Source organism: Toxotes jaculatrix, chromosome 2, assembly GCF_017976425.1.
Source record: "Toxotes jaculatrix isolate fToxJac2 chromosome 2, fToxJac2.pri, whole genome shotgun sequence".
Taxonomy (NCBI): domain Eukaryota; kingdom Metazoa; phylum Chordata; class Actinopteri; family Toxotidae; genus Toxotes; species Toxotes jaculatrix.
Window position 1 is genome coordinate 18,603,616 of NC_054395.1, and position 13,693 is coordinate 18,617,308.

General features: G+C 44.8%; 1 protein-coding gene across 5 annotated transcripts in view; it reads right to left on the minus strand.

Moving 5' to 3' along the window:
- LOC121189564 (neuron navigator 1-like) overlaps positions 1-13,490 on the minus strand; it is a 78,175-nt gene extending 64,685 nt beyond the window's left edge. For 4 of the 5 annotated variants that reach the window (XM_041049856.1, XM_041049847.1, XM_041049838.1 and 1 more), the window contains exons 1-2: positions 1,866-2,054; positions 785-1,609 (exon numbers count right to left, since the gene is read on the minus strand). In XM_041049856.1, coding sequence (XP_040905790.1) covers positions 785-1,604 — 820 coding nt within the window. In that variant the 5' untranslated portion in view covers positions 1,605-1,609; positions 1,866-2,054. Of the gene's footprint in view, positions 1-784; positions 1,610-1,865; positions 2,055-11,865; positions 11,958-12,588 lie in introns of those variants that run through there. The other variant, XM_041049866.1, reaches the window with a different exon arrangement.
- Positions 13,491-13,693: the final 203 nt, after the last annotated feature.

Below are 13,693 nucleotides of genomic sequence, written 5' to 3' on the forward strand. Positions count from 1 at the left end.
TGGCTGATTCTGGTGTGAGCCAGGAGATGCTAAAACTGCAATACTGACATAAAACATGCAGTTTAGACTCTCAACTACTGTATACATACACAGAGCTGTGGATGCAGAAGCGTGCCAGAGAGAAAAACTGAGTTGTAAAGAGAAAATAAGAGGGAGGCATTTGATAGGTTGATCTATATCTAGCTCACTGTGGCAGTGGGTCAGATGAGACGAGGACAAAACACTCCAGCACTAGCTAATGAATCAACAACAAAACAATGTCAGCCCTGTGGAAATGCTTACTTCAGCTGCTTCATGCTAGTACGCACACACACACACACACACACACACACACACACACACACACACACACACACACACACACACACACACACATCTGAGCAAAATACATACAACATAAATCAATTTGACATGAACGCACATTTGACTGCTACAGTGATGTAAAAGGAGATATTTGCCATACAGAGCGATGGCTCTCACTAACATGTAGTGAAAAGCACTTAGAAAAATACACTGACATTATGCTCTGCTGCAATAGAGACTGAACTCATTTAAAATTCACTGTTGATGCTGGAGCTAGAGCCAGAGCTTGAGGGAACAGTTTGGGTGTGGAGAAAAGAGGAGAACAGAAGAGAGGGTGTTTATGTTGTTCAATTTCCACTGAACCGATAAATAAGTGAACTTGTTGACATAACTGTATCCTGTCCTAACTGATGTACAGTAGGTCACATGCCTGAACCTGTACGTTCTCATGCAAAGTAGGAGGTAGAAATAACAGACTCACCGAGCATTTGGCTGAAGAGCAACTGCTCCAGGTCTCCGAGAACCGTCACCACTAACTCTGGGTCCACCTTCAGAAAGCTCTTATCATCTTCCCCCTCTATCCCTTTCTTCTCTTTCTTTTCCTCTGTTGACAGAGAAGCAGATCTCCCCTTCTCCCCTGGTTTCTTGCCATTAGTTCCACTACTCACAGCTCCATTGGAGTTAGCTTTAGTTGGGTGGTCAGTGGAGTCTGTGTCTGCACTCTGGCCCGCTTCAGAGGCCTTGCTGATGGGCTTGACCTCAGCATAAGGTCCCCGTGGTCTCCCAGGGGCAGGAATTCGACTTGGCTTGCCTATGTTAGAGGTAACAGCCGGGAAGCAGAGAGGTTTGGGCTTTCCCTGGAAAAGAGACTGTTCTGACTTTGAAAGGGTCCGGGAGAGTGGTGGTCTCCCACCCCCAGCCTGACCTGTTTTTGTCTGGCCTGCTTTGTTGGTGCCAGTGCCAGGCCGGCTAGTATCATCATTCCACCGCGGAGACTGGTACAGGTGTAGCTTCTTCTCAGCATCAGTGAGCACAGACAAGTTGCTAAGTGATCGCTGCTTGCGGAGACCGGACGGATTGGGGATTGGGATTGGGATAGATCCAGAGGAGGGCCGGTAGACCTTGAGCTCTGACCCGGAGGAACGTGAAGGTCCCTGGGGCAGAGCGGAGGGCTTGGGCGGGGCCTTCCTAGAGGCCATGGCCTGGGCTGTAGTATCCTGGCAGGAGACAGCAGCAGACCTGAGGTCCAGCTCTCTGGGCTTAGCCGTCATGCTAATGTTAGCCACATTAGCCTCCAGCATCCCCCCTGCAGAGAGCCAAGCAACAGCATCAGTGACACACTCTGAAACAGACTAGCAGACTGAAAGAAATGGAGGGAGAAAGAGAAGAAAGAAACGTGAAGAAACCCCAAGACTGTCTGGTTTGTTCTCCCTCTTTGCCTCTCTGTCTCCACTGGGTCCAGACTGAGCCAGACTCCCCGCTGTGTGAGACTGTGGGTTCACCCCTCTGTTGAAAATGACGAGTGTGTTAGTAGAGTGGCAGTAGCAGCCACCCTTACTCACTGCTGGTAATCCATGGATCTGAAGATCTGTGTGTAGCATCTAAATCCACTCCCTCGCAGCGTGTCTGCGGCTCCCGGTGCCACACAGATGACAATAGCGCTGCTAGAAGAAAACACAGCCCTGACCAGCCTCTTTCTCAGTCTCCCCCTCTGCTTCTCTCTTGCTCTGTATTCCCTCCTGCTTGCCAGGCAAGCAGCAGCCGACTGACAGGAGAAACAGTCGCAGCAGCAGCAGCAGCATCCCCCCTCCTCCTTTCTCTCTCTCTCTCCTCCCTCTACCTCTCGCTCACTCGCTGGTTTGCTCACTCTACCCCCGCTGGCTCATTCACCCTCCCTCCCTCTCTTTCTTCCTCCTCTTTCCTTCCCTCCTTCTTTCTTGTTGTCTCTCTCTCCTCCCACTGGCTGAGTCACCCGCCGATCCCCTCTCTCTCTCTCTAAAACACACACCGCAGATGCTATGTTATGCTGCACACCAGCGAGTGCGAACATAAGGGCTTGGCGATAAATTACCAGCATTTTGTTTAAACTCAGCTCTTCCCTGTTCCTGTATAGCAATAACAGCCCTCTTTTTTTCTCACATCCTTTTTTCTCTCACTAAAATCACTCTTCCCCTTTACTCTCCTTGTCCACTCTGGCAGTTAATCCCTTTGGTCTTATCTATTTTCTTTCTTTGGGAAAAAAAAGAAAGCTTATAAAGTATATTTATATTGAGCTCAGCTGTGTGTGACTCAAATTATCCTGGATGCCAGATATTGCAGCCAGAATAAAGACCCCCCTGCGCGCGCACGCACACACACACACACACACACACACACACACACACACACACACACACACACACACACACACACACACACACACACACACACACACACACACACACGCACATCCAATCTTTCATAATCACATTAGCTGCTCTATTCATCCATTCAAATTCAGAATTTCTTAGTAGTCCTAATCACAGGAGGCCCACCCATGATTAAGCTGATCCATATTATCTGTAAACCAGCCGTGACTGCAGGATCAGCCTTGGAGCGGAGAACAGGACACACATTTACCAGTCCCCAATACACAGTGCCGTAAGTCAGTCACTAATTATGCATCAGTAAGTAGCCAACAGTCCTCAAATGATCATCACACAGCCTCCCATCTGCATCACATTACCTCTCCACTCATTTCCTATTCTCATTTCCTTCCTTTCCTTCCTTCTTTCCTTTCTCCTGACCTGCAGTATGGCTCCCACCCCCCCTCCAGTTAATATAGAGGCACAGGCCATTAAGTTTGCAGGGTATAGATTCATCACAATCTCAATTCATCCATCAGCACGACCATTATAATACTTCAATGGTTTAAAACAAGCGCACATGTACGTGTGGGTGTGTGGATGAGTGTTGATGTCTATATTTTTGTCTATCCTCCTCTGCGTGTGGATGAGTGTGTGTGTGTGTGTGTGTGTGTGTGTGTGTGCGTGGGTCTGTCTCGACGAGTGTGTCACATTGATGAGACAGGCCCAGAGAAGCCACAGCTCTCATCCAGGGACCACGGTTAGCTCTGGCACGTTCAACTACGTCACCTCATCGCTCTGGACATCCCACCCCAATCAACACAGGACACAGGACTAACTCAGACTCTTCTCCTCCTCGTCATCCTCTTTATTATTCCTTTGTTTCACTGTCATCACCCCTGTCTGACATGGATCCTTCGCTTGAAATACCTACAGAATCAATTCTTGTAATTCTACTAAACACACAGGGCTGGATAGAAATATGATTTAAAAAAAAAAAAAAAGAGATAAACAGAGTCCGAGAAATTGCATGATGACGACCTCTCATTTCTCATCTGCCTTTATTTCCATTAGAGATGATCATGACAGGGCGTAAAATGAACTCTAAGTCCATCCTAACTCATTAACGATCAATACACCTGTTTGCAGTACAATTTGCTTCAGTATATTAATGCATCCTGTCTACAAACAGGTCTTGCCATTTAACTGTGAGCAGGGTTTATGAACCATTACTGCACCTCACTTTCTCTTGTATGCAAGCAGCAATGCCTGCAGCTATGATGTTATCAGGCCTTAAACCGTTAGGAGCAGTATTCAGACAAGCAGGCTGTTGGGCTAATGCCCGTTTTCTGTTCCATTTGCATAAATCGGTTGACTCTAAACCAGAGAGAAAACAAGCAGTGTCCTGTTTGCTCACATTCCACTCTTAGTATTAGAGAAGCGCTTTAAAAACGGTTCATTTTTCGACAGTAACCAAACTGGCGCCAATTGAACTTAAAAATGACAACGATAGGCATTAAGGTTCATGCACAGCATGCTTGCCAACTAGCTAACATCCATCTACCCCTGAATGAGTGTGTGTAATACAGAAGCTGAGTAGCAGACAAAAACAGACGTACTCTAACTGTTTTATTGTGTAAAGTCTAAAGCCATTAATTAGAAGCAGCTAACTTTAATAAAGGGCCAATGTTAAGGTGGTTATGCCACGCTGAGGCCAGAGCTGTGTGGTGACAGTTATGGGGGCTCTGGGGGCAGGTAGCAGGCCAGGAAGGGGGTAAGGGATGTAATTTAAGGCTAATAGGTGCTGTACGTCAGCTCTTATACCTCCCTGATGAGGGATTAAGGTTAGTCAAACGAGAATGACCACGTACAAGGCAGGTCTGTGTGGCGCACAGATGCACGAGAGGCAAAGACATGCGCCAGTGCTCTTGAAAGCACATAGACACACAGGTAAAGTGTTTTGGCAGCACACAGCTACTTGTTTATTCCAGTACTCGTCTCTCTGGCTCCACAGTCTAATCACTTTAATATATGGCTGATGTAAACATTTATTCTCTCGCTCTCTCTCTGCTTTTGCTTTTGCTCTAACTCTACACACACACACACACACACTCTCACAGCATGCTGTCTGTGTGGGGTGTCTGACTGACCTGAGCAATCTGGCCTGACATCAGAGAAGCTGGCAGTTTCAGAGCGTGATGAGTGCGACTGCTTAGTATTAACGTACACATTCAGCACATAGCAGACTCTCACATTCAGTCCGTTGTAGAGGTGTGTAAGTGTGTGTGTGTGTGCGAACAAGTTTGTGGTCTAACCACAGTGGCTGGAGCCTTGGGAAATTTGCTACGATGATGGGCAAACAGTTCCAGACACACATAAAGACACTTTTAAGCAAAGGTAAGTAAAGGTAAGTGAGACAGGTAGGCAGAGACACAGAGATGAATGGATAGCTTGAAAACAGAGTGAAATAGAAAGAGTGGGAAAGAAAGACAGACAGGCAGGCGGGCGGGCAGGCAGACAGACAGACAGACAGGTAGAATGAGTGTCTCAGCACTTTGCATGAGTAAATTTGCCCTAGCATCTCTAAATAGTTTGGAACAGATTTGCCACTATATTTCTACAGACCAGTCATGTAGCCAGTAGGACACACACACACAGGCACTTTGTGGAGCATTATATGCATGTTTACAAGGTTATACAAGGTCTCCAGCTTTGAAAGGAAAAGTACTGTGAGAGAAGAGGGAAACGCTGCTTTGGATGCAACTAATTGTATCAGAACACCTTAAACTTTTAGAGGAACAGTTCCTCTTCGACTAAGCAGATGGCATGCATTCTCACTTTCACCCACTCCCTGTTGTTGCTCACTCCCTCTCGGTTCCCCTTGTTTTGGCTTTTTGTGCGTAAGTACAACGAAAAAAAGTCCCTCTAAAGATGAGACAAGTGTGAACGGGGCAGAGAGGTGAGAAGAAAATGGCAAGAGAGAGTGTGACTGAGATGAAGGAGAAAGGAGAGAGTCAGAACAGGATAGAAGATACCATGAAAGAAGCCTACTGGATGCTACTGATGAGGAAAAAGGAAATATGAATGTAAGAACTTGAAATTATAACACAGAAAACAAGGCATGGGGAAAGTGAGAGGAGGAGGAGGAGGAGGAGGAGGAGGAGGAAGAGGATGGGGTGAGGAAGGATCTCTGTATGTGTGCCAGAGGAGCAAAGGAAGACTGTAAGACAGAGAGGGGATATCCTGCCTCACGGCCTCGCCACTCCTGCTACGTTTGCTTATGTCCGCTAACCCGCTAATGCATGGGGTCCACAGGACACAGGGAAGAATTCCAGACTGTGACACACACATACACAAGGGAAGGCTCACAGTCACAAACACGCTGGTGGTGCACCAACACAATGACACGGCTTTTAATGTCCTGTTTACACACAAAATACTGAGACGGCAATCTGATACATACAGTATGTGGTTTCCTATTATGAGTCAAAAATTTATGTGTGAATGAGAGAGGAAGTTTTCCAGAATGACACCTTTCTGGTGGTCTCACTCAGTGCTGATGATGCACAGCATGAGTCACAGGCTTAGGCATTTGGGTACTTCAGCCACTTAAAGGCTATCCATGACAATAGTGTGAGTGTATCAGTCATTCTAACCCCTGATTCAGCAGGCGCAAATGTTAATCCAACGAAAACACCATTCTCTCTCAGGGCGAACCATGAATCACGCACAGCTGAGAGGTGAAAAAACAACAAGCACCAACTGGAGAATCTTAAAGTAAGAGAGAGAAGAAATTAATTTGTGTGCTTGTGTCTGTGTTTTTAAAGGGATCGCTCTTTGTGGACGCTCCCTCGCAGACACATCAGTGTTGACATTCTCAGCGCACTTCCCAGGGGTATCCCACAATGCTGTGCTGCAGAGGCTGGTTGCTTGGTTACAGCGTGGTGTGCATACAGCAGTGATGGAGATCATCAGTACGTACAAGTGTGTTCGTGTGTGTGATCGTGCTTGTGCTCAGTTGAAAAAAAGTGATCTTGCTGAAGAAAGATACACAGTACACAGTAGTAGATAAGTAGTAGATAAATAAAAATTTCAGATATTAAGTTAAATATGATGAATATATGAATATATAATGAAGAAAACATTGAGAATCTGAATCCTGTAAATATATGCTCATATTCTGGCATGTGACTGTGAGCTTGACTGTTCATGGGCTATTCATTTGACAGATAGATGTCCTTGTGACTCCATTCCTGTGTGTGTGAGTGGGTGTGTGTGTGTGGTCCCACAGAGACACAGAGAGGTTACACACATGACTGACTCCATAACTCGACTCCCTGGGTTGGGAGTCACCCCAGAGGTCAAAAAGGATCTTGTGTGTGCACTCAGTCACCCATTCCTCAATTCACCCTTCTCTCTCTCTCTCTGTAATGCAGCCATTAATGTGTGCCTCCTACATTTGTAAGGAAATTTCCCGGAAGGAAGGTTGGGGAGGTGGGGGGTTGGTAGGAGAAGGTGGCAGCTCTGTCTTAGTGCGCTGTCACACAACGGCTAGATGGCTCTGTGTGCGAGACGAATGGGAGAATAAGGAGCTTCTCTGTGTGTCTCTGTGAATTTTTACATTTGTTCACATGCATATATGTCCCTTTCTACTCATGTGTGCATTATGCACAAGTGTGGATTTAAGACAACTCTATTTCCCACAATCATGTGACCATCTGTCCCGGCACTGGACTACAGAACTCTTGACAGGTCAAAATGAGGGTCAAATATAGAGAAGGGCATGACATTAAACCCTAAATAGTGATTACTGCCCCACTCCTGGTGATGAGCGAGGACATAATCTAGCCCATGCTTACGTCTGATCATCTACCCAAAGCTACTAAACCACTCATCACTGGCCAATGCCAAATCGGCATATGTCTCTCTGATTAGATTGGCCAAAGAGGATTATGCACTGTCTAAGAGTAGATGCAGCCTGGGGTTATCAAAATGCTATTCACTAAACTGTCCAGGCGCATTAAAGAGATGGTGAGCATGGAATTTATAAATTGCAAGCTGACTTCAAACCTTCATTACTAAAGCTTTGCCTTTTACTTGTCTAAAAATGAATAGCACAAGGTGGTTCCAAAATGCAGTTCTCTATTTTAGTGCTCCCCTAAAGTGGGGTCTGCAGGACAAAGTTGGCCTGCAAGATGGTAACAAGACAAAATAAACATATACTGTGTCTTTTGTTACTGTGTTATTATAATGTATATGTTGATAATATATGAAAGATAAATATTTATTCTGTAACTGAATGTAAAACAAACTGCTATGAGAGTTTAAATTGTTATTTTTCACTGAGTAGACTCACCTTTTAAATCTATTCCGCTGTTCGCTGTTTATCTCATACAGTACTGTACTAGCATTTAGTATTAAACAGGAAAATACTTAAAAAATACTGCCTTCACATCTATTTCAGGAAGTGGTTGTGTGCTGCTTTTTAACAAAGGTGGGGAAGTTAACCAGACCTACATTTGCAAAACCAACCAGTTGGCCCCCATCTTTGTCTTAAGTAAAAATTATTGTTTGAAAACAGTTCCAGTAAAGTATAAATCCCACCTTTGTGGAGCTTGTCCAAGTCTATTTTTTGTTTTCGAGTGTGGCGTCTTCCTTGCCTTGATGGTTGGCAACTGCAGTTTTACAGGCTTTTACTTTTTTTTTTTAAACAAACGTCGACAAGCAACACAAAGGTGAGATTTACACTTTGTAACAAGTGTTTTCAAGCAGTATTTTTTAGTTTAGCAATAGGATGGATGCAGGAGGAGCAGTAACTGGTTGGTTTTGCAAGTATATGTTTGGTTATCTGCCCCACCTCCATTAAAGTGCACAGCTGTTTCCCAGCGCTTTTCAGTGGCAGCTCCTGAACAGGGTTATTATTTAGCCTACCCTCATTGATACAAATGGTGCGGACAAAATACGAGAAACACCTGCCAGCATAACGCAACACAATTCAACAACACCACAACCTGCAACCTCCAAAATGATCATAAAGTTGAATCAGCACCTCTCTAAAAGTTTCAACATTATAATCTTCATGATGCTGGAACTGTATTAGTTTAAGCTAGGTGTAACTAACGAACTGGCAACTGAATGTCTATCATAAAAAAAGAAATTAAGGGAAATGGGAACATTATACAATTCAGTATAATACAGTGCAAGATGGCTTATGGCCACTAAAATTATTTTTTGGCTCACCTTGAGAAACACATCATGAAATCTCTCCTTCAGGCTGTGTGACTGAACACATGTCCATTTATTCCGAAATAACGTGTCAAACTCCTGGAAAGCACAGTTTGTTTTGTATTCTGTCTCGAAATGTCAGTGTCAGATGATGTCACCAAATTTGTGAGGGTGGGTGTGGGATGCTATGCAGTGTTTCATTTCGTTGTGAACAGAGTTTTCAGACCAGATGTAAATCAATCCTCTATGTTTGAGGGTATCTGTATAGTGTGCATATGTGTGTGTATGTGTTTCTGCGAGAGAGAGAGAGAGAGAGAGAGAGAGAGAGAGAGAGAGAGAGAGAGAGAGAGAGAGAGCTGACAGACTTTGAGAGTGTCCGTAGGGAATCTCAGGCCATACCCGTACTGGGAGATGAAAAATGATACACAGTTCACATCACATTTATCTTTCAAACACCATCTGTGTACTGTCACACATGCATACATCAGCGCGCGTGCGCACGTGCACACACACACCCACGCACACGCACACACACACACGAACACATGCTCAAACACACCTCTCCAGAGAGCAGCGGGGTCAGGAGGTCTCTGGTGTAATTGAAAGAACACATGGTGCTACAGTCACTTTAAATGTTCAGGTCTTCATTAGGGTCTCGGATAGAAAATGTAAGAGCTGATTATGTTACTGCTGATTCAATCTGCGTGAATGAAAGCATATGGAAAACATTCTGTGTGGGGAAAACTGCTCTTTTACCATGGTCAATAAGGACAACCATAACAAAATCCCATCACAATTTGGCCTTGGTGTTGTGTGTTCAATCGGTGTTCTTAGTTTTTAAATGTTTAAACAACATTCAATGTGTCTTTTCATCTCTGTGCACATATTTGCCATATGTTCTCCTTCCTCCTAACAAAAAACAAAATCCATCAACCCACTGACCTCCTCTTTTCATCTCTCACCTCTCTCACTCTTCCTTCCTTCCAAACTTTGCCTTCCTCCCTAGTTTCCCTCCCTTCCTCCACTCCCTAAATTACAGTTATTACGGCGTCAGCCCACCCTCCATGTAAATGCAGCTTCAGAGGAGTCTAAGACACTTTAGTTCTGTTTCTAACGCCTGCTAGGGAGCAATTACAAGGCCACAACCATAGTCCCAAGACAGCCAAAGGCCTTTAAAGAGTGGGGCTGGTCCACCGCCAGTTTACATCCCTCCTTTCCACAACCAGCTGGTTGAAACCTCCAAAAAGCTTTTAAAAGATTTTATTTGCAAACTTATTTATACTTTTAAACAGGCCAGAACAATAGAAAAGAGAACTTAAAAGTCAAGGTAAACCTGTTTGTGACATAATATATTGTATGTTCAAACAAATACTATTACTACTAATGACAGTAATAATAGGTGTCTGACTATGATATGTCTCCTATGTATGCTATGAAGTATAAGCATAGGGACAAACTTTTCATTGTATTGTTAAACATGGTAACAGCAAGTGCAGTTTCAAATAAATGGAGCAACATCTGTTGATTTGAGCTGCTCATCTAAAAGCACTTCACAGTCGAAACTGCACTTCCTTGGGTCCTCAGATATATACCCACAAATTTGAAGGCGATTGAATGAATGGTTGTCAAAATAATGAAAATACAGACCGACAGACATTCCTTTAATTACAAACAGATTTGATCAACATATATTAAATTGGATTAAAATTTCATGTCAATTTCACTCTAGTAATATAAGCAGGGCAGCAGCATTATTTGATCAGTTTATGTGCAGTGTGACAGTATTAAGGAGATTATATTGTGCTTCTAGGTTGAAGGCCCTTTAAAACTGGATCATGTGGTCTAGCCTTGAATGAATTTTTATCCTTTGACCTTGTCTGTATGTTTAAGATCAATGTCCTGCTACATTGTGCCTAAAATTGGGACCTTGCATAAAAAAGGGGTTACAATTCCCATAGTGTTCACCCAGTATGAATGGAAAAACCTCTAAGACCCCCTAAACCTAAAAAATGTGAAGCAAACTTACAACCAAACAGAGAAAACATATAACTGTCCTGATATTTTCTGACTACACTGTACATGTGTGTAACCTAGAAGAGATTTTGATCATTAAAGTGTAACACTCACACTAACTAGAGACTGCAAATTCCAGAGCAAGGCTGTTGATCCCCTCAGACTCAGCTGACACCACATCAAAAAGAATGATTCACTAAGCCACTGATAAAGTCACATCTCTGAGGCATGGCCACATCTCTAGACTCAGACTGACCACGGCGATGAATGACAATGGCTGTGGGTACTGAGCAAGCCATTGGGGGGGGTCATGCCAGGATCGTGGCTTTTTAGGTCAGCAAAGATGGCCAGGAAGAAATGCAAGAAAGGGAGGAAGAGCTCAAACTCCTCCACAGCTCTTGGATGAAGCTGAAATCAATGTGCATATAATACTGCCTGGCAGCGAGTTGAGAAGTGCCCCATTTCATCCCATTACTGACCCACATCACCCCTGTTATCTTCCCTCATCTTAGCATCCTGAGCCCATCTCTCTTTTCCATCTCTTCATCGAAGAAACACTGCAGTCTGCAGAGCCCCAGGCTGACACACACACTCTCACACCCACTCACAGACACACACCACCTAACCTCAGACATGGCTCCTGAGGAATGATGAGCAGCAGCATGACAGACATACATTTGGACAGAGAATGGTTGTCCCTTAGCCTTCACTGAATCTATTCAGGGTCCACAATGAGACCCAAATGTTGGCTGCTGGCATGTCCTGTCTGACGCCATTTATGACTCTGTCGCAGTAAATGCGTCTGGCTGCCATGAAGTAGGCATCCATACCTGCCAAAAGAACTCTTGGGCTCTCAGTGCCGTGATGCTAACTGGGCAGACAAAGCTACAAAAGTTATTCAGTGAAGGAGACAGAGAGAGAGGGAGGGAGGAAAACTGATGATTGTTATTTCTGCAAAATGTGTGTCAGTGAAGCAGACCTGGTGTTAGGTCATCGCAGCAGACTTCTATGGATCCAGATGAGCAGTCACTCAGTTCATCCACTGAAAAATCACTCTCCTGCACCTGCAGCCTGTCAACACATCAGGAACAAAGCCATCACACATCGGTTGCTGTACATGTAAATCACTTCAATATCACTGATTACACTCAAACACACAAGCTACTCTGTATGACAGGTGATGAAAATGGACTTTCCCAGATGTCACATTCATTTCCATAAATGCAAAACAACTGATGATGCACTAATTTTGAGCTTTAACTGATTCATACTTTGTGTTGATTCACTTAACTAAAGCTCTGCACACCACTAAACAACACACATCTGACACAGTGACACTATTTTTTTTTTACTTACAAATTTAGATTCACTCTTTTCTTGTTTTTATCCCACATCATAAGAGACTGTGTGTGTGAGAGAGGACAATGGTACATTGAGTGAGCCCAGAGGCTGTCAAGAGGACACTTTAACAATCAGCTCTGCTCCAGAAAACACCAAGTATATGTATGAACACAGACAAATGTATGACTGGAAGAGATACTAGGGACTTAGACTGAAATGGCCAAAACAGACCTCTGGGGCTGGTCCTTAGCATCCAGAGTGGGAGGTGTTTTTTTGTGTGTGTGCATGTGTGTACATGTATGTCAACAGAGAGGGGGGTCGTGAAAATAAACTCAGGTATATGTGTGTGCAGGCCACTCACCTGTAGCTGAAGGGAGCCACAGTAGCCATGTTAACTTTAGGTGTGTGTGTCTCCATGGACACAGCCTCCTTGTCTAGGTTTTGATCCTGTGTATCGACAGCCATCTTTGACATTACCGGCAGCGTGAATGTGATTGGTGGCAGCGGAGGAGGACCAGGAGAAGAGGCCGCACTACTGTCCTCAGGAGTCTCCATCTCCTCATCTGACTGGCTCATGGAGTTGCTACGACCTCTGATGGCGTGTTCGTAGCTCATTTGAGGTAGAGAAGGGCGGAGGTTACTGTTGTTGAACATTGTGGACTGGGCTGTCTGGTTTTCTGGAGGCTCCTTGTCTCTTCCTGGCATGACCTCACTTGTTGTTACAGTTACAGAGTTGGAGTTGTCCCCTCTCCTGAACTGGTATGGTGGACGCAGGTTGCTGGCTCCCCATGTTTGGTTCTTATTTGTGAAGGTGTTTTTGTTGCGATTGCCGTTATGTGTTAACTGTGGTGGAGTGTGAGCCAGGGAAGGTTTTCCCAGGTCCAGCGTGTCTTTGGAGTGTGGCGGTGGTACTCTGCGTTGGGTCAGCGGGCTGCTGTAGGCAGAACGAGACATCTGGGGAGCAGGTAGAGCTCCCGTCCGCTGGAAGAGTTGGCTTTTCAGGCTAGCATCTCTCAGCAGGTCCCTGGAGGAAGGCCCGGGGATGCTGGACCTCCGTGGGCAAAGTGAAGGAGAGTGTGTGGGTGTGTGTGTGGGAGTGTGCGTGGGTGTGTGTTTAGGAGTCTGAGTTGAGGGCTTGGGCAGATCACTAACCCGGCGACGGGGGTCTGCTTTGGGGGAGGAGGGCAACAGGCTACGTGGGAGGGGGATTCCTGATGAGGGAGGCCCACGGGTGCCCGACTTCACATTGACACCCCCACTCATATCTAACCTAAACAGAGAAAGGAGAGAGGAGAGAGACACTTATAATGAGTCAAAAATCTGGACTGTGAGGTGGGTGCTCCACTTCCAAGGCAAATTTAGCAGCAACAATATGAAACTATCAGTCACAAAAGAGCTCCCAAAAAAGTCTGGTAATCCATTTAATTAAATTAAAATAATTAATTAAACTGCATTAAAGTTCCACC